Below are 22,072 nucleotides of genomic sequence, written 5' to 3'. Positions count from 1 at the left end.
GAATATAAAGAGTTAACCTGATACAGTACCCGCGGTTACAAGTAACAAAACACAACTAAATACATCATGTGCAAGATAGAGTAAACGAGGCAACAGTTTTAATCGCACGTACTTACACTTGTGAAATGGGGGTAGAAACTGATTCATGATGCACTGATCCATGTTCTGACAGTCTATACTGATCCTTCCTTTAACAAACTGAAGAAGTCTTCTTTGAAAGCATATAGTTTTCAGAAGCACTCAGAACTGCTCAAGGCTGGGCTATATTGCTGATGTTTCATCTTTGATTAGACTGTCCATAATATCCATCTGCACAGCGTGACTTCATTCGACCGGTGTCTGTGTGTCTGTGTGTGTCTCTGTGTGTGTGTGTGACTTTTTTTTCTGTTAGTGGGCGGGGCCGCAGGTTTCAAATCTCCCGGGTTTGCGCGCCCAACTACTTGTGTTTCGTAGCTGCGTCATCGCGAAACACCTAATGACTCGTTATCAAGACGACTCGTTTGAAGCACTATGAGTCGACTCTTTTATAGATGAATCAATAGTTTTAAACACTGTACACTTACAGATTTAAGCCTTAGCTGGATATTTCACTTCACTTAGAGTTGTGTGACACACTACATGGAAGGGCATTTTCAAAAACCCATAATATGGGCTCTTTAAAGTATTGAGCAAAGGCTGTGAATATTTATGTACATGTGATTTCTCAGAAAAAAAATCAAAAACTCTTTCTTCACATTGTCATTATGGGGTATTGTGAGTAGAATGTTAAGGAAATAAATGAATTTAATGCATTTTGGAATAAGGCTGTAACATTAAAAAATGTGGAAAAAGTGAAGCACTATGAGTACTTTCCGGATGTACTGTAGGGATGGTTAAAGGGAGATATATGGCTCACTAAGAGCTCAACTATGGTGCCAATATAGAATGTTCAGTTTACCTAGGTCGTGTGTTTTTGGACTGAGAGGAAACATGGGAATCCAGGGGAAACCCAAGTGAGCACGGGGAGAATGAGCAATCTCCACACCGAAATGTCAACTGGTTTAGTAAGGACTTTAACCTGTGACATTCTTGCTGTGTGGCAACAGTGCTAACCGCTGGGCTGCCGTGCCGCCCAAATCTTGAAAAGAGAGGTATTCTTCAAGACGAAGTTAACTGAGGTAAAAACTCATCTGGGATTCATCTGATTAGTGAATCATGTGTTAGCTAATGCAGGACCATCATAAGCATGTGATCTTTCACGTGAATGAACGGCCAAACTACATGAAAAAGCTGCTGTTTTGATTATACTCGTATTTGTGTGGACAAGGCCTTAATTTTGAGGACTCTGATCTCCATTGTGAAGCTTCATGTGAGTGCTGAGGCTTCTTTTATGTTTAAAGCTCGTTCCACACTCACTGCATCTAAAACGATCCTCTCCTGAGTGAATCTTCATGTGTTGCTTAATGGAGTCTCTGCGTGTGAGACTCTTTCCACACTGATTACATGTGAACACTATGGTTCCATTGTGACCATTCATGTGATTCATGAGGCTAGCTTTGGTTGTAAAGCTCTTTCCACACTGAGCACATACAAACGGCTTCTCTCCGGCGTGACTTATCATGTGGTGTTTGAGTGTGCTTTTATATTGGAAACTTCTACCACACTCTGTGCATGTGTAAGGTTTCTCTCCAGTGTGAATCCTCATGTGGGTGTCAAGGTTTTGTTTTTGAGCAAAACTTTTCCCACACTGTGTGCAAGTAAAACTTCTCTCTCCAGTGTGTGTTCTCATGTGGACTTCAAGGGTGCCATTTTGCTTAAAACTCTTTCCACACTGAGGGCAAGAGTAAGGCTTCTCCCCAGTGTGAATTCTCATGTGCACTGCCAAGTTTCCTGTATTATTGAAGCTTTTTCCACACTGTTGGCATGTGTACGGCCTCTCCCCAGTGTGAATTCTCATGTGCGCTGCGAAGTTTCCTGCATGACAGAAGCTTTTTCCACACTGTTGGCATTTGTACGGCCTCTCTCCAGTGTGAATTATCATGTGGGTTTTAAAGTCTTGTATTTGACCAAAACTCTTTCCACACTGTTCGCAGATGTAGGGTTTCTCCCCTGTGTGAACTCTCATGTGAACATCAAGCTTTGACTTTTTAGTGAAACTCTTTCTACACTGTTTACAGTTGAAATTACACCTAGATTTGGATTTCCGAAGTCTTACGCGTGAAGAAGTCCTTTTAGACAGTGTGGGTTTTTCATCAGTTGTTATTTCTTGGAGTTTCTTAAACTGTTGTTTCTCTTTCACTTCGTTCCATTGATGAGTCTCCTCTTTTAGCACCATCAGGTCTTAAAAAAACAAAGTTAACTTTAGTATGAAGTCACAAAGCAACAAGCATGAAATGGATGTTTCACCCACAAATTAAAAAGATTTAAAATAAGTCCCAGAATGTGTCTGAGGCTTCGGCTCAAAATCAGATCATATACCTTGCAGAAGATTTAATTTTGGGGGTCAGAGAAAAACCAAGCTGTTTTTGTGCCTGTGGCTTTAAATGCAAAATATCAAATGCACTCGCTCAAGATTACTCGTGTTGTGTTCCCTCGTTTGTATGTTCCACTCAATTTAAACATTTGTAACTTGCTTGGAAGGCCCGATTGAGACAAATCCTGCATGTTCACAGCAAGTACGCATGATTCACGCTAATATTAGTGAGATGCATTATCGTATTTAAATTATGCAAATGTTTCCCAGTACCAGGTTGCAGCTGGAAGGGCATCCGCTGTTTAAAACATATGCTGGATAAGTTGGTGGTTCATTCCGCTGTGGCGACTGCTGATAATTAAAGGGACTGGGCTGAAGAAAATGAATGAATGAACTTATGCAAATGCTTAATGCCATGTGTGCTGTAAACTGGAGTGATGAGGAGATGGCAAGATGACATACTCTGCTACCTGTTTTCATTCATTTGTACTTTTGTCTTTGTTTTCTTGCCTTTGTGCATGTCCTGAGGCTTAGCTGAAGACATACGAGGTGACATTTTATATACCTGATAAGATGCAGAAATGCCATCTAAAAAGGTTACCTGCTGTTTGTCCAATGAGGGACAGTGACAAAGAAAATTTACAATTAATAATGTTAACCCATGGTTTACCAATGTAAAACATCTGTTAATGAACACCAGGTATAGCATGAGCAGTGTGGAACGTGATTACAGATAACCCAGGATTCTGTTTATCCAAGGTTAGAATGACCCAGGGTTAACAATTTGAAGTTTGAATAACCCTAAGAATACTCAGCATCAGCTCTAAGGATAACCAGAGTACAATGACAAACAGTGACATACAAAAACTGTCATTCATGTCATAGCAGTGACCTGATCTCATATGCTCATTTTTTTAGAACTTCAGTTGCCTATTGTGGCACCCATCAAACTAAAAAAGGCTAGAGAGAATAAAACTACACCATGGTATAATAGTCATACCCGCGCTCTCAAAACAGCAGCCCGTGCCCTGGAACGTAAATGGAAAAAAACTAATTTAGAAGTCTTTCGAATTGCATACAAAGACAGTATGTCCAGCTATAGGAGGGCTTTAAAATCTGCCAGGGCTGAGCACCTCCGCAAACTGATAGAAAATAATCAAAACAATCCTAGATTCTTATTTAACACCATCGCTAAATTAACAAATAATCGGTCATCTTTGGAACAAAACGTTCCACCGCAAATTAGTAGTGATGACTTCATGAATTTTTTCAGTGATAAAATAGAAGGCTTTAGACAGAAAATAGGAGATACTAAACTTTCTGCACCGCCTTATACTTCAGATCCAGTAAACACGCCACTGAATCTAAATAACCTACAGTGCTTTAAAATCATAGAACAGGAAGAGCTAGACAAAATTATAAATAGCTCTAAATCAGCTACGTGTATATTGGACCCAATTCCAACAAAGTTACTGAAAGAATTGCTACCTGTTATAGGAGAACCTCTTCTTAACATTATCAACTCTTCTTTATCTTTAGGCCATGTTCCAAATCCTTACAAGTTAGCTGTTATTAAACCTATTATTAAGAAACCACAACTGGAACCCAGCAACTTAGCTAATTATAGGCCTATTTCAAACCTTCCATTTATATCTAAAATACTAGAAAAAGTTGTTTCTGCTCAATTATGCTCCTTTCTGCAGACCAACAATGTTTTTGAAGTGTTTCAGTCAGGTTTCAGAGCTCATCACAGTACAGAAACTGCATTAGTGAAAATAACCAACGATTTACTCTTAGCTGCTGACCAAGGGTGCATCTCGCTATTAGTTCTACTCGATCTTAGTGCGGCATTTGACACCATTGACCATGGTATCCTTATTAATCGCTTAAAGTCTACAGGTGTCCAGGGACATGCCCTACAATGGTTTAAGTCATACTTATCTGACCGTTACCAGTTTGTAAATATAAATGGACAGCCTTCACAAATCAGCCCAGTAAAATACGGGGTGCCTCAAGGATCAGTTTTAGGCCCTTTACTGTTTACAATATACATGCTACCCCTGGGAGACATTATTAGAAGACATGGGATCAGCTTTCACTGCTATGCAGATGATACTCAATTATATATTTCAACTAAACCTGACGAGACGTCTAATCTGTCCAAGCTAACTGAGTGTATTAAAGATGTTAAAGACTGGATGACCAACAATTATCTTCTCTTAAACTCAGACAAAACAGAATTATTACTTATTGGGCCTAAATACTGTACACAGCAGATCTCACAACTCGACCTACAATTAGAGGGATACAAAGTTAGCGTTAGCTCTACTATAAAAGATCTGGGTGTCATATTAGACAGCAATTTAACTTTTAAAAATCATATTTCCCATGTCACAAAAACTGCTTTCTTTCATCTGAGAAATATAGCTAAGTTACGAAGTATGCTATCCATCTCAGATGCAGAAAAGCTTGTCCATGCTTTTATGACTTCTAGGCTGGACTACTGTAATGCACTGTTTGCTGGCTGCCCAGCATCCTCTATTAACAAACTTCAATTAGTACAAAATGCAGCTGCCAGAGTTCTTACCAGGTCTAGAAAATTTGATCACATCACCCCAATTTTATCCTCCTTACACTGGCTGCCTGTTAAGTTTCGTATTGAATTTAAAATATTGCTTCTTACATATAAAGCTTTAAATAATCTAGCTCCTGTTTATCTAACCAATCTTCTGTCTCGCTACAATCCAACTCGCTCTTTAAGATCTCAAAACTCAGGGCTTCTGGTAGTACCTAGAATAGCAAAGTCGAGTAAAGGAGGTCAAGCCTTCTCATTTATAGCTCCTAAACTCTGGAATAGCCTTCCTGATAACGTCCGAGGCTCAGACACACTCTCCCAATTCAAAACTAGATTAAAGACCTATCTGTTCAGTAAAGCATACACTTAGTGCACCACTTAGGGGGCTTCCACACAGGTTATGCATCTTGCTGATATACACTGTGAACATCAGCTACGCTAATTATTTTCTTTATTCTCCATTTCCACCTGGGGATACTCTTCCCGAGGCCCTCAGACTATGCAGAGTCACTGATTCGATCCAAGACCAACGACGAGATGATCCCAAGGTTTCCATATCCTGGACCTGGCCGAATCCTGAACAACTACTGCGATGGTCATGGAAGAGTGGAGAACATGAGACTGTTTCCTATGACGCTCCAGAGACAGACGAGTCTTCGCTGAGGCCAGCTTCCAGCCTCTGCCACTGACACTGCAGCTCTGCACAAGACGTTTGGCCAGCGGAGAAATTAAAATGGTCGTGCCCAACTGAGCCTGGTTTCTCTCAAGGTTTTTTTTCTTCACTTCCGCCTTTAGTGAAGTTTTTTTTCCCTCTCCGCTGTCGCCACTGGCTTGCATGGTTCAGGATCTGTAGAGCTGCGCATCGTTGGATTTGCTCTTCAATATTTGGACTCTCAGTAGTGATTATTAAACCACACTAAACTGAGCTAAACTGAACTGAACTTAAACACTACAAACTGAACTACACTGTTCCTATTTACTGTGACCTTTTATGTGAAGCTGCTTTGACACAATCTACATTGTATAAGCGCTATACAAATAAAGGTGAATTGAATTGAACTATTGGACAAATGATCAGGAACAATAAACGACAGAAAACGGTCACACTACTTACTCTACAAACAAGTGTGTTCATGACTATACATATAAAGAGAAATGATAAGATAAGAAAATATGACTTTGCAACATCAAGCAGGATTAGGCATGGGCCAGTATAAGATTCTGACGTATGATAACCTTGGATAAAAATATCACGGTTTCACTGTACTGTGATTACTGCTCTAAAATATTTTCTTTTTAAATGTCTGGGTCCCTTTAAAGACAATATATTTTCTTTTGAGAAACTTTAAAAAACATTTTGGAGCAGTAAACATGTCAGGCTAAATCATTCAAATGATTCATTGACTTCTGCTGTCTTCATTTGTTTCAAAAACACATATCTCTTGTCAATTTAAAATGGCCTCTTAGGATATTTTTTTGCTGGAGATACTGTTGTCCTGAAAAAATCTAAATATAAAAAACCTTACATATACAGTAAGAGCGATATAGCAGAACATTTTGGCGGTTTTATACCTTAAAAATGGTTATCATCATATGCCTAAGCAGCATAACACTGTTTTTAGGATCTAAAAAATAATTCTTTAAAAAAAGAATCAAGCAAAATAAGTCATATGGCGCCGCCTGCTGGTACGTGAAGAATATGGTCAATATTCAGAGAATTTCTGATGAACTTTACACACAAATATTTGCATATGATCAGCATGCTGTAATCTATTTCTTAAGCAGAAAAAATTCATTTTAGACTAGTTTCTTGGCCAGTTGTAGTCAGTGCAATGCTAAACGTTATTGTTCCACTATAATTTGTTCGTTCTGTCTCTCATTGTCCCACAGCAACATCATATAGTTTAGAATACTGTACAATGTTTTATAATAATTAATTATTTTAGTGTCCATTTCATTCAGCATATTTAAAATCAGGGTCATCCACGTTTTTTTACATACTTTAAACCAGGGTCTCTGCAGGTTTCACTACGATAAATGTAAGACTTTTTAAAGACTATTATAAATGAAATTTTAGACTCATAAAGGGCTAAAGGCTAAAGAATTTTTCAAATGGCCCAGATAGAATTTTTTTTACTTGCCCTATCAAAAAATGTTAGATTAATACATTTAACAATATAATAATAAATGAATAAAAAATATATATATATTTTAGATATTTCTTAGCAAAAGATTTTAAATATTGTGTAAAAACCAGCCAACTTTACTGGTATCCATACACTTTTTTTTCCAAATATAAAAAAAATTAACAAATGTTAAAAAGTTTTAAAAACTATAATAAACTAAATCTATGCACAACAATCTGTCCGGGTCGATGTCCTCAGCAGTAAATACATGGAGCACGTTTAAACAAATGTTATTGTAAGGAAAATAATTAAACCATTATGATAAATAGAGTTAAAATGACCTTTTTGAATTAAAAGTTGAACGTTTTATTGAGATGGATTGTTGGTGATTGTATGGGTTTTGGCCAGATTGGGTAGCAAAACATGAACAAAGGAAAATAAAGACTTGTTTAAAAAAAGATTTAAGACCTACAACACAATATTTCAGTAAGTTTAAGACTTTTTAAGGCCTAAATTTTTGATTTTGGAATTTAAGACATTTTAAGACCCCGCAAAAACCCTGTTTAAACACAATAACCCTGGTAATTAGTTATTATAATGATGTAATTCTAACTCAGGTACTATCTGTGAGAACAAGTAACAACTACTAGAAACAAATTTAAACCCATAAAGAAGTTGAAAAAAAGGGAATTGTGATCAACGTAACATATGCAATTGGAAAGTGGTAAGCCAACATCACTTTAATAGCAGATAACTTCTATATGAATACTGTAGGTCAAATATCATCAGCTCAGTTAAACTTGTTTAATTTATTGTTTTTATATAGCGCCAGTGCTCAAAGACGCTTTACAAACAGTAGAAGAACAAGAAAAACAATAACCTTAAGAAGGTAGAGAAAATGGGAGACTAATAATACATAAAAAGAATGACAAAAGACATGAGAACAAGTAACGAAAGAAACTGATTCCTGTCTTTCAATGAGTGCTTATGTGCATTTAGGAGATCTAGGCAGCACACTCAGGGCTGCAAGATGGGTTTAATTTAGTATTCTTATTATTAAAATATATCTGAATCAGGTTAAAATGACTGAGTTGGTCTTTGAGAATGAAAACTAACCTGTTTGTTCCTGCAGATCTTCCTGTTTGACTGTGAATGTTTCTTCAATCTTCACATCTTCACTCTCCTCTTTAATAAACGCCATCTTTATAACAGTGTGGAGATCAGTCGCTTCAGGAGTTTTTCTCTGTGTTTGGACACTTTATCCTGTTTAAAATGAACAAAAACAATAAAAATGTTCTGTTAAAAATAAATAAAACAATGAGCAGAAACAAAATAACTCAACACCTGCTACAACAGTTTATTTATATGAGAGTAATTAACAAAAGAAAATCAGGTAACAGTAAGTCAAGAAACAATAGCCACAAATGGGCTGATTCAAACCAATACTTCATTTCTTATATATAGTGATGTATACTTAGAATGTAATAACATTATGCTATTTAATAAATTAAACCTTCATTAAAACACTTATTACACATTCTGTTACTTTACCCAAACAATAGCCCTCATTACTGTGAGTAAAATAGTACTACGTTATATAAGGGGTTAAAATAATATTTTCAACAACAGGTACATAATCAGCATCGAGTAAAAAAACTAAAACTTAAATTAAATCGGTTTATGTCTGTAAACGTTTTAAAACACAACCATTTCTCCAGTTTAATCACAGCGCGAAATCGGCGCAGCCTTATGACGTCACGCGACACGCCAAAATAAAAGTCTTTTTTTTGTTTAGCTTTTTTGGCCTTTTGCTGTTGCAGTCATGACTTGTTGATACATTTCTCCCTCGTTTTCCACTTTACACTTAATCGTTTGCTCTCTCTCTCTCTCTCACACACACACACACTAGGGTTCTTTTTTCATATTGTCATCTCTTATTATCTGCATTCGTCTCCTGCCATTCTTTAGCAATATGTAATAATATTTAACTTTACCTTTACTTGAATCATTAAAGGGGTAGTTCACATAAAAATTACAATTCTGTCATTTACCCATCCTTTACTTGTTCCAAACTAGTTTGAGTTTCTTCTGCTGAATGTAAATGATATACTGAAGAATACAGATTTTACCACCTTTTCAAGATTTAAGATCTTTGTGTCTCTAGAATGTGTCTGTAAAATGTCAGCTCAAAACACCCATCAGATTATTTGTTATACCTTTTTAGAATGTTGTGATTTTCTGCTTTAAACACTTTAGTCTTAGTGGATTAAACACGTTTTTCAAAATTGTGTTATTTGGATTAAAAGTTTTGATCAACTTCAAATACTAAATGTCTGTGCATGGAGATAAATAGAAGATATGTTGTGTGAAGTGGAAAACGAGGGAGAAATGTATAATGTCATGACTGCAACAGTAAGTGGTAAAAAAATAAACAAAATACCTTTATTTACCTTTATTAAGACCTTTATTTTGGCGTGGCGTGTGACGTCATAAACCTGCGCTGCTCCCGCGCTGTGATTCAACTGGAGAAAGGTTTGTTTTAAAGCTTTTATACAGATAAACCAATTGATTAAAGTTTCAGGTTTTTCATCTGATACTAAATTATGTACCTGCTGTAGACAATATTATTATAAGCCTTTATACAACGTAGTACTATTTTACTCACAGTAATGAGGACATTGAGGTAAAGTTGGTTTTATATTCGCACGTTCATTCAGGGACAGCTCTATACATTGTTTACCATGTTTCTTTGAATATTCGGACTGAAATCAAATGTAAGTATGACTTCAAAACAACATTAGCACTATTTAATCGACTCTGAACAATGCTGTACTTTGATGGTTGTTGGCTGCTAATATGATTTTACTATTTAGTATTTTCAATTCATACTTTTCTGAGATTATATTATTAATGAGAAAGACTGAATGTGCAAATATAAAACCAACTTTACCTCTATAATGAGGACTATTGTTTGAACAACAAAAAAGTGTGTAATAAGTGTTTTAATGATGGTTTAAATTTATTAAACAGCATAATGTCAGTCCATTCTAAGTATTCATCACTATATATAAGAAATGGAGTTCTAGCTTTAATCAGCTCATTTATGGCCATTGTTTCTAGCTCGGACTTACTCTTTTACCTGATTTCTTTTTGTTAATTACTTTCATATAAAGAATCTGTTGAAACAAGTGTTGAAGAAAAGTTATTTTGTTTCTGCTTAATGATTTGTTCATTTTAAACAGGATAAAGTGTCCAAACGCAGAGAAAAACTCCTACTGAAGTGACTGATCTCCACACTGTTATTAAAGAATGGAGGTAAAGTTGGTTTTATATTCGCACATTCGTTCAGGGACTGCTCTATACATTGTTTATCATGTTACTTTGAATATTCGAACTGAAATCACATGTAAGTATGACTTCAAAATAACATCAGTACTATTTAATTGACTGTGAACAATGCTGTACTTTGATGGTTGTTGGCAGCTAATATGATTTTACTATTTAGAATTTTCAATCAATACTTTTCTGAGATTATATTATTAATGAGAAAGACTATGCGAATATAAAACCAACTTTACCTCTATTTATAAAGATGGCGTTTATTAAAGTGGAGAGTGAAGACCTGAAGATTGAAGAAACAATCAGTCAAGAAGTCAAACAGGAAGATCTGCAGGAACAAACAGGTTGTTTTTCATTCTCAAAGACTAACTCAGTTTGCACTGGCCCCTCAGAAAGAAGTTGTAACCCCCCCCCCCCCCCCCCCCCCCCCCCCCCCCCCCAAATTCACTCAAAACTGAAAATTCTTTCTGGCATTAATTACTAACACTTCCGTCATTCCAACCTTCAGAACACACATTTAGGTATTTTATAATATGAAATAGCAATTAAATTATGAAAATTGGGAGATTAAAGCTAGGCATATAGTCCAGAGATCTGGTCCCCATGTCAGGTCAGGTGCGCTCGTATATAGCTTTTAAAACGCCCACACGGCAGCGCACTCAACTCACACGGAAGAAAACTGGACTAGTGGATGACATGAAGGCGAGCAGCCTAACTCATTACATGTTCTGGTTAACTAATTCATTAAACAAAACTCTCTTGAGCTCTAAAGGGAAGAAATGCAGAAGAAATTTGCCGTTACATTAATTTTAGCAAAAATGCAACTGCCAGTCATTTTTACAACTGTTTTTCCGTTAGGGAATATGTAGCCTTATAAAAATGTTTATTTCACTGCACAGTGCCACAGTAATCTACACTACAATTAATATTTTAATTTATTATATTCATTATTATTATTATTATTATTATTAAAATTAAGCTAAAATTGACAACTATGAACCCTTTTAAATGTTTGCTTTCATTTTGACATCGCTAAAGTGCACTTTTGTGAAGAAATATCCCATTATGCAGCAGCAGTCAAGTTAGAACACTTAAAAAATGCCTTTTGCATTTAAGGATGATTGGCTAATAGGCTAAATAAATAAATAAAATGACGGGTAGGCATAGTAACCTAATGGTTTATGATGCCGTCTTTACAAATGCACGGAATATCATGGAAAAAAAAACAGAATATCACAGACAATATCCCGGAAAAAAAACTCACTCATGATAGCCTAACCTATTTTTTTATTTTTACCTTTACAATGATGAAAAAATTTATATAGCCTATTGAGTTGCGTGTTAGCCTATCCATGCGGTAATAACTGTGAATATAGGTATCTGTTTTAGGTAATTTTCTGGCTACACTAATGCCTTAAAATGTACCTAAATATTTTTTTAAATGACATTAGATTGTAACATTTAACCTTTTCCTAACACTGATGTTGGTTGTGTAATAGGCTACGTTAAGCGTGATGACTCGGTTAAGCTGATTTCACTATATTTATTTACCAGTTATAAGAGACTATTCAATAGTTTAACCGTTGGTTAGCTTGCATGTGTGGGCATAGTTTGATGTATTTACTCAAAACTTTGAACATTTATAGGCCAAATATTTCAAATAAAATGGAAAGAAATGAGGATAAAATATGATTTAAAGCACACGTTTGGCACTGAAGCCATGATCTGTCTACGTTAATAAACAGTATCGTTGCATTACCTTTATTGAAAAATGTCAGTAATTGCAAAACTGTGCATTTTGTTATTACTATAAAAAAGTATATTACTGTCTTAAGTCAGTAACTTAGGCAGCAATGCAAAGTAATAATAAATGTGAATAAATAGCCCAAATAAAAGGAACAAGAGGGACCAAAATCAGTTACCAGGTCTAGTGCCCCCCTATGTGATTAAAATTGTTAAGTTAAATTCTTGGTAATGACAATTGTAAATGTGTATGTTGCACACAGAAAGGAAGTAGAACTTTTATATTATGTACAAAAAAAAGTAACTTCCGGTGTGAGCGGGAGTTATTGTTTTGTTGGTGAACGGCTATGGTGGTCATGCAATAAAGGAGACGAGTTCAGAACTGTTGTTTTATTTAGTAACAAATTGGTAGCAGAGGATGGTTAGCAATTACAGAGTCCTGCCAATCTTTGATGAAGGGAAGCCGAGCTTGAAAACAGTAAACAAGCGCTCGCCGTTGCTTTGGTGCTGTCAGGGAGAGCGAGAGAGACGGCGATGGAAATACCGGTTGATGATTTGAATAAGGACACTAGCATGTCAACTTTACTAGCGAAACTTGATGATTTGTTTCTCGGGGAAGTAAAGGACCGGACTTATGAGGCGTATACGAGCTTTGACTGCATTGTGAAAGGCAGTAATGTTTCATTGACGGACTATATAATTAACTTTGAACAACTTTACTCATGCGCAAATATTCCTAATGCACTCTTAGCTTTTAAATTATTGGATACTGCTTGCTTGGATGTGAACGATCGACAGTTGGCTTTAATAGCATGTGCAGATCTGACTTTTGCATCACTTAAGAGAATTTTCACAGGCAATACGTCTGAATTAACGGTGGGAATTAACCAGGAAACTGCATATATAACAGAACAGAAATGACAGAGAGGCAAGTCATGGCCTCAGAATGACCAACAAAGGACACCATTACCTGGCACAACCCCCCTAGATAGATATGGTCGCAGATCAAAATGTGCTGTGTGTCAAAGTATTTTTGGGCTACATTGGGTACATTGGGCTAAGGACTGCCCACACAAAGGTGAGCAAATCAAACTGACTGAAGAAGACTGCAAGAAATGATGTAGAGGAATGTAACATCACTCTGTTTACAGAAGAGTTACACACTGAAGCAGAAATCCTTTTGACTGAATGTTGTGGATCTGCAATAATAGACACTGCATGCACTCGGACTGTGTGTGGACAAGAATGGCTAAATCACTACATAACTGAGCTCAATCAAGCAGAGACTAATGACCTGAGAAAGACAGAAGCCTACAGCCATAGACCAGATATTAATAGATTTAGATTTGGAGATGGAAAAGTGGTCTGCTCCAACAGAAAGTTAAAAATTCTTGCAAAAATTGGACAGATCAAATGTAAGATTGAAACTGAAGTCGTTTCAGCCAACATACCATTGCTCTTAAGCCAAGCCTCTCTGAAAAGAGCAGGAACAGTGTTAGACATTGAAAATGACAGAGCGGTAATGTTCAACCAGCCAGTAGAACTTGACCTTACAAGCTCTGGTCATCATTGTGTAAATATAATGGACAATGAAAGTAGCTCAAAAGACATTCTAATTCTAAGGCATTCTAATGAGCAGATTTTGACAACTGCTGAAGACATTATGCAAAATGTAAAGGATGATGAGAGTGAAATCTTGATCATTAATCTTGATCATACAATGAGCTCAACAGAAAAACATCAAATCATGATGAAGCTTCACAAACAATTCGGCCATAGTTCTGTTAATAAACTGCAGCGACTACTTGACAGCTCAGGTAATAAAGATGCTGAATGTAACATCATCTTGAAAAAAATTGTGATTGAGTGTGAGATACGTAATAGATATGGTAAAGCTAAACCAAAGCCTGCTATTGGCCTGCCACTGGCATCACAATACAACAAAACTGTGGCTGTAGATCTACATGAACTTGAACCAGGTGTGGTATCTCCACATCATTGACCAGTTCACTAGATTCAGTGCAGGCAGCATTCTAACCTCAAAGAGATTCTCTGAAATAGTCAAACATTTTCTCCATGACTGGATAAGCGTACACGGCCCACCCCAAAAATATTTAGTGATAATGGGGGAAAATTCAATAATGATGAGGTGAAAGATATGGCAGAGAACTTCAATATAGAAGTAAAAACTACAGCTGAATATAGCCCGTGGAGCAGTGGCCTCCTGGAGCGACACAACCAAACACTTACTGAAATCATAATGGAAGTGAAAGCAAGCATTGGTTGTGATTGGCACACTGCAATGGACTGGGCTTTTAAGGCAAAGAATGCAATGCAAAATGTCCATGGTTACAGTCCTCATCAACTCGTGTTTGGACAGAATCCCAACTTACCATCTGTGCTAATTGATAAACCTCCAGCTTTAGAGTGCACTACAAAGAGTCAATGGGTGGCAAAACACATCTCCGCTTTGCATGCATCAAGGTCATCAGAGAGGATTCGGAGAGCATTGCGGAATTAAATACGTAACACAGGTGAGAAATATGAAATGGGTGACAAAGTGTACTACAAATAAGTGGATTGTCCAGAATGGAAAGGGCCAGGAACTGTCATCGGTGAGGATGGTGCAATAGTGTTTATAAGACATGGAGGGACTACGTCAAAGCATTAGAGTACATCATCTCAGACTGAGAAAAGTGTTCAAAGAAGGTGAAGATCAACATACAACAAAAACTGAAAACAGAAATCGACAGCCAGCAGACATGACCGAAATCAGTGTACAAGGGGTGAGAAAATGCAGGACAAAAGGGGGCAGCATGAAGCAGAAGAACACGCAAGTGATAATGCAGAAACACAGAGTGATGCTAGTATGGAAACTGTGGTCATGCTACAAAAAGAACAAACTGTAAGCTACAGAGATAGAGAAAAGGGTGTTTTACACACAGCTAATGTCCTGGGGTGTGCATGTAAAGCTACAGGCAAATATAAAAATTGGTATAACCTGTTACTTATTGAGCCCACTAGTGTGGCAGGTACCACAGAATCTGCTGACATGTCAAATGTTGAGAATCTACAATTTCAAAACACTGTTCCTAATGCTAACTCCACTAATGTATGTGAGGATATGTGTGTGTCACAAAAGATGTAACATTTGACTTTGCAAAACAGGATGAAATAAAAAGCTGGATAGATAACCACATCTTTGAGGAAGTAAAAGATGAGAGACAGAAATGCATTTCCACTTGGTGGGTTTGCACTTACAAAGAGACACCTATTGGGGTTTTACCCAAAGCTCGTCTTGTAGCATGAGGTTTTGAAGAACTAGAGATGTCAGAACTAAAAAAGGACTCTCCAAAATTTTCTTCAGACTCTCTTCGGCTCCTTGTGGCAGTGATTTGTCAAAGACAGTGGAATCTGATTTCTACGGACATGAAAGCTGCATTTCTACAAGGAATGGAACTGTCCCGGGACCTTTATATCAAACCACCTCCTGAGGCAAACTGTGAAAAAAAGCTATGGAAGCTAAAAAAGTGTGTGTATGGTCTGGCTGATGCTTCACTTTACTGGTATGAAAGAGTGAAGGGGATTGTCATAAAGTCAGGAGGAACAATGCCAAGTGTAGATCCAGCTGTGTTCTACTGGTTGGATCAAGACTGCACTGTGGCTGGTGTACTCGCTTGTCATGTGGGGAGGCACACAAAGTTTCTCCTCATCAGTAATACCTCAGATCCATGTTTTAAGTTGGGCGTAAGGAGAACAACAGCTTCTGTTATGTGGGAATAAACTTTGAAACTATTGACAATAAAGTGCAAGTTTATCAGGAAAACTACATCAAAAACATACAGCCTATACAACTGAATCCTGCACGATCAGTGGAACAGGACTCCTTACTTTATGAAGAGGAAAAGGATCAGCTATGGTCAAAGGTTGGCCAAATTCTTTGGGCTGCAAGACAAAGCAGGCCCGATGTCATGTTTGATGCCAGCAGCCTAGCTTCAAGCATTAAAATTGCCTCTGTACAAACTATACATGAAGCAAACAGAATTGTGTGTAAACTTAAGTCCAAAAAGGTACTGCTGAATTTCCAATACCTCGGGAAAGACTGTGAGCTCAAGATAGTTGTATATCGTGATGCCTCTTTTGGAAATCACTCAGATGGTGGAAGTCAAGGAGGACATCTAATTGTTCTTATGGGGAAAATGGAATGTTCTCTCCCCTTTCTTGGCAATCAAAAAGAGTAAAGAGAATTGTGCGAAGTACTCTTGCTGCTGAAACACTTGCAATGTCCGATGGAATTGATAATGCAATATTTCTGACTACGCTGCTCTCTGAGCTGACTACTGGTGACACTGAAAATGCAATACCAATAATCTGCATCACAAACAATCACTCACTTGCTGCACTGAATTCCTGCACTGCACTGAATTCCACAAAGTCAGTTGCTGAGAAAAGACTTTGTCTGGAAATTAGCAGCATCAAAGAACTCATTCAAACACAAAGAATTAAGCAAAGTGCTCTGGTATGGTACAAAAGACCAACTTGCAGACTGTCTTACCAAAAAAGGAGCAAAAGCACTGCAGTTACCTAAAGCACCTAGTGAAGGACAATGGAAGCTAATTCTAATAGCTAAAACTTATGTCATGTTATCTTATGTTTTGCTGTTATCTTATGTATTAATGGTTTCCAGGGAGTGCATAAGACAAGTTTTTTTTTTAAGAATAGATTGAGTTTAAGTTAAATTCTTGGTGATAACAATCGTAAATGTGTATGTTGCACATAGAAAGGAAGTAGGACTGTTATGTTCTGTAAAAAGATCACTTCCGGTGTGAGCTGGAGTTATTGTTTTGTTGGTGAATGGCCATGGTGGTCATGCAATAAAGGAGACGAGTTTAGAACTGTTGTTTTTATTTAGTAACATAACTTTGTTTAGCTGCTGCAGTTTTGTTCTGTGCAGAAACGCAGGGTTGAGAACCCTTCAGGATTAATTAATTGTGACAAATTGAAGCGCGGTTAATAGTGAAACCGGTTAATCGTTGCATCCCTAGGCAGCATTAACCATTTAGATAGGCCTGTTCAAAAAAGTTTCTGTCTTTTATATGGAATTCAGTGGAGTAAAACAGCAGATTATAGTGTGCGTGCATAAATACACTGTGTAGGGAGACCAACAGTTTTAACCCAAAATCGACCAGTCTTTGGTGACGCACTCATTCACAGACGTCACGAGCACTTCAATAATAAAACAGTAGTCTTTACTCTGTTGCTTCGATACATACTTTTGCTTTTTGTTTCTTACAGCCAGACGTTAAGTTTACAGTGCTCGCCTCGACCCGGTTACTCGTTTCCCCGCACTGCAACAGTTCAGTCAACTTCTCTTTCTTCCGCACACCACATAATGCTGCTCTCTTCAACTCTCTTCCTCTCCCATTATGCTCTCACCCATTTCCTTTTTGCCGTCCCATGGGTGGAGACCAATAAACAATGTTGACTGTTGTCACAGAAAACACCAACAATCATAAATGCATGATTGTATGCTGTCATGGCTTTGCCAATGGAGAAAAAAACAGCCATGAATATAACGAAAAGGGAGTAAATTTGCCCAGAGTGTATTGAGTTTTTTTTTTATTATTTCAAAGCATTTTCCTAGAATATTTCAAAATAAGGTGTCCCCAAATATCAGTTCGTTTGCTGAAACACCGACAAAGTTTTGGCCAAATTAAGCCTCAAAATCACCCCAGAATGCATGAAAATGACCCAACATCACACAAGGGGAAAGATGAACATTCCAGCCTTTATGCAGATGCTGTACAGGTATGTCTCATGTCTGTGAGGCAAATATTCAGCTGTTTGTTCAGTTGTTACCCCAAGAACTTTGTGTTTACCAGTCAGGCACAGAATGAACAAGTATTCCCTGTCTGCTTTACAAATTTTAGAAAAACATTTTGTTGTAATTGTGAATATATATATATAAATAAAAATAGGCCATTTACAGCTTTCAAATCTGTGTCTGATCAATATGACAAAAATAACTTTTGTGAAAAATTATGTAAGAAACGCTGAAAACTGGACTGACACAGTTTCAATTTACTATAACTTCTATGTTAAGCAGCTTTGACACAATTTACATTGTAAAAGCACTAGATAAATAAAGAGGAATTGAATTGAATCTGCTTAAATGTGTACACGTTAATGGACCAAGCACAATATGATCTGATTCATTTTACATTTAATGTGCATCAAAATTACAATGTGTGTAGCCAATGTTTTCAGTGTTCTTTCACTTCTCAGCTTTTAATGAGAGTTTTTGAGACTTAATGAAAAGTAATGTTTTATTTATTTATTTCAGACCTAATTGAAGAGAATGAGGGGAGTAAAGAGGAGGAACATCATGTCAAAATTGAGGAAAAAACTCAATTAAAGACTGATGGTATTTTAAAAAGGAGAGATGAGAATCATTTCACCTACATCTGCACTCAGTGTGGAAAGAGTTTTGAAAGAAAAGGCAGTCTTAAGATTCATATGCAGATCCACACTGGAGAGAAACCATTCACATGCAATCAGTGTGGGAAGAGTTTCAGCCAATCATCACACCTTAATGAACACATGATGATCCACACTGGAAAGAAACCATTCACATGCACTCAGTGTGCGAAGAGTTTCGTCCGGTCATCATCCCTTAATCTACACACGAGGATCCACACTGGAGAGAAACCATTCACTTGCACTCAATGTGGGAAGGGTTTCATCTGCTCATCACACCTTAATCGCCACATAAGGGTCCACACTGGAGAGAAACCATTTACTTGCCCTCAGTGTGGGAAAAGTTTCAGCTGCTCATCACACCTTAATAAACACATGAGGATCCACACTGGAGAGAAACCATTCACATGCACTCAGTGTGGGAAGAGTTTCAGCCAATCATCATCCCTTAATCAACACATGAGGATCCATACGGGAGAGAAACCATTCACATGCACTAAGTGTGGGAAGAGTTTCAGCCAATCATCATCTCTTAATAAACACATGAGGATCCACACTGGAGAGAAACCATTCACATGCACTAAGTGTGGGAAGAGTTTCAGCAAATCATCATCCCTTAATCAACACATGAGGATCCATACGGGAGAGAAACCATTCACATGCACTAAGTGTGGGAAGAGTTTCAGCCAATCATCATCTCTTAATAAACACATGAGGATCCACACTGGAGAGAAACCATTCACTTGCACTTAAGCCGCGGGCACACTGGACTTTACTCCCAATAGACTTCTATTCATACACACAAATGCGTCAGACCGAAAATGCAAGTTCGTGTGTCAAGTTTCGCAGTTCACTGCATTGCAAAGTTCAAACTCTGACCTGCAAAATTGCATAACTTGACTGCGTGAGACCAATTAAAGATCAAAACATGACCTCTGGACAGAAATGTAAAATATGGACCAATCGCTCACTTTTTTTAATATCTAATCATCTTGTTTAATCCCGCCCTTTTTCACAGTGCCGTACAACAGAATTTCGCATGCTCAAACTCTAGTGTGACCGCAGCTTCGGTGTGGGATGAGTTTCAGCAACTCCTCAGACCTTAATAAACACATGAAGACCCACACTGGAGAGAAACCATTTACATGCACTCAGTGTGTGAAGAGTTTCAACCGATCAGCAAACCTTAATGAACACATGAAGATCCACACTAGTGTGAAAGAGTATGTGCTTTGAGTGTGAGAAGACTTTTATTACAGCTCCAAAATTGAAACTGCACCAGACGATTCACACTGAAGAGACCGTACAAGTGTTCACACTGTGACAAGAGGTTTAATCATTTAACACATCTGAAAACACAAAAGAAGATTCACACTGGAGAGAAACTGTACAGATATGATCAGTGTCTACAGAGTTTCGCTCCTTTGGCGCAGCTTAACAAACGCATGGACAAAAAGTTGCCCACATGACATGAATGCAGCAAAACATTTTCTCATCTGCACAGGATGTTTCATGTCTGAATAATGTTTGAAAAGGCTGAGTGACGGTATACTGTTTTCCAACACTCCTACACTGCAGTAGGTCGGGTTGCAAATGTGTTGCGCTCCTCGCGTTTACCGTAAACACATTAATGGCGGCTGAGAGAAGAACAGTTTCATAAACATCTGGCAAACAGCACCTCTGCGGCTTAAAATCTCTTTGCAAGTGATTGTACAGGTTCGGATTACTTGTATCATGTAGTTAAAGTGTTGCTGTGATTATATCCTAAGTTCTTTATCTACATTATTATCCCTAGACATTTGTTGGTTGCTTTGATTGATTGTTCTATGAGTAACATTTTATAATAAATAATTTGCATTCAGGCTATTTTGTTAGCTCATCTCTCTTTTATGGTGTGACTCAAACAAGCGGGTCATAACACTTTGTAAAATGTGTCCAGTTGTATCCGACATCTTGTCCTTTCAGTCATGACCATACTTTTGAGTAGGAACCTAGATTGAGCAAGAAATGGAGAACATTGCCTTTCGTCTCAGCTCCTTCACCACAACAGACAATCACATCATCTGCATTATTGCTGCCGCTGCACTGATCCATCTTTTAATCTCACATTCCATTCCTCTTGAGAAAAAAAAGGCAGATACTTGAACTCCATTTGGGGTAAGGACTCTCCTTTAAACTGGAGATGGCCACCTTTTTCCGGTCAAGCACCATGGTTTCTGACTTAGAGGTGCTGTTTCTTTCCCTGGACAACGTTATCTGTAAATGGCAGAGACAGTCCTAGCCTGCACCTAAAATTATGTCAGTAAAAATAATTATATTTCTGACATCAGCCTCAAAAATAACACATTTACAAAATAAAGTGAATAAATAGATGGATAGACATTGTAGTGGTGGAAGGGGAAGTAGGATGGCTTGTTCAACTATAAACCAAGATGAAGCTCTCTCAAGAGGGATGGACCAGTGCGCGAGATGTCTCAGACTGAAGGCGTAATAATGAAATAAATGCTCAGGAAGCCCTAACCCTATTTCAACAACTGGCTGTTGCGATGTACACCTATGCCACCTAGGGTGCTTATTGTTCCCGATAAATTATTTGACTAAATAATCCAACTGTTTTAAATATTGTAAAGAAATATTTACAGGGATATACTGAAGTAGAGAAGTAACTTTAGGAATGCAGTTCATTTAGAGTATGATAGTTTGTTATTTTGAGTACCTCAGAGCAGTGGTTCTCAATTCTGGTGCTTGTGCAAAATGAGTTGACAACCGTCCAAAATTAATTTTACCTCTTATTACTAGGTCTTAGAATCACACCTGAGGAACCACAAAAGCAGAGGTTTGGCTTATTTTTAACTGCTTAAGATCAATGTGCACCAGATTAGCTAGAGACAACATTTGTTTAAGTTTCCTTCGCCGACTGGCCATGACGACACACTGCATTCCTGATTGGTTGGTGACTCCGCTTCAGTGACATCCTTGGGATTGACTCGCTTGTGAGTGGAAGTTGTCCTGGGTTACCGGGGTGACAGACTCTGTTGCGAGTCGATTTGCAGAAGTTTTTTTGCGGTTTCGGTGTTGCATGGAAAGTTCTTTGCGACCCGATTGCGTGGCGATGCAGTGTCCGAGAGCATTTTGAAGACCAGATGAGCTGCAGCATTCTGGAGAATCTGTAGAGAATTAAGGGTGCAGGATGGGAGTCCAACTAGAAGAGCACTTTAGGAGTACATCCTTGAAATGACAAGAGTTTGCACTAAAAGTTGTGCAGCATGATCTGTTAAGAAGGGCCTGATTTTTCTGATGTTGAAAAGTGCAGATCTGCATGATGGAGCTGTGTTAGCAATGTCCTCTTTGAAGGACAAC

At 37.7% G+C, this 22,072-nt stretch overlaps 2 protein-coding genes across 3 annotated transcripts in view; one reads left to right on the top strand and one right to left on the bottom strand.

Moving 5' to 3' along the window:
* Positions 1 to 1,294: 1,294 nt before the first annotated feature.
* Positions 1,295 to 22,072, bottom strand: part of LOC130222048 (gastrula zinc finger protein XlCGF8.2DB-like) — a 74,413-nt gene continuing 53,635 nt past the window's right edge. The window contains exons 4-5 of one of the 2 annotated variants that reach the window (XM_056454668.1): positions 10,285 to 10,292; positions 1,295 to 2,062 (exon numbers count right to left, since the gene is read on the bottom strand). In XM_056454668.1, the coding sequence (XP_056310643.1) occupies positions 1,310 to 2,062; positions 10,285 to 10,292 (761 nt within the window). In that variant the 3' untranslated portion in view covers positions 1,295 to 1,309. Of the gene's footprint in view, positions 2,320 to 8,269; positions 8,365 to 10,284; positions 10,293 to 22,072 lie in introns of those variants that run through there. The other variant, XM_056454669.1, reaches the window with a different exon arrangement.
* On the top strand, positions 10,394 to 20,568 carry LOC130222151 (gastrula zinc finger protein XlCGF8.2DB-like). The gene is made up of 3 exons (XM_056454778.1): positions 10,394 to 10,468; positions 10,746 to 10,836; positions 18,579 to 20,568. The coding sequence occupies exons 1-3, from the start codon at positions 10,463 to 10,465 to the stop codon at positions 19,463 to 19,465; spliced, it is 984 nt and encodes a 327-aa protein (XP_056310753.1). The 5' UTR covers positions 10,394 to 10,462; the 3' UTR covers positions 19,466 to 20,568.

Source organism: Danio aesculapii, chromosome 4 (assembly GCF_903798145.1).
Source record: "Danio aesculapii chromosome 4, fDanAes4.1, whole genome shotgun sequence".
NCBI lineage: Eukaryota > Metazoa > Chordata > Actinopteri > Cypriniformes > Danionidae > Danio > Danio aesculapii.
This window is presented reverse-complemented; position numbering and strand designations above follow the sequence as displayed.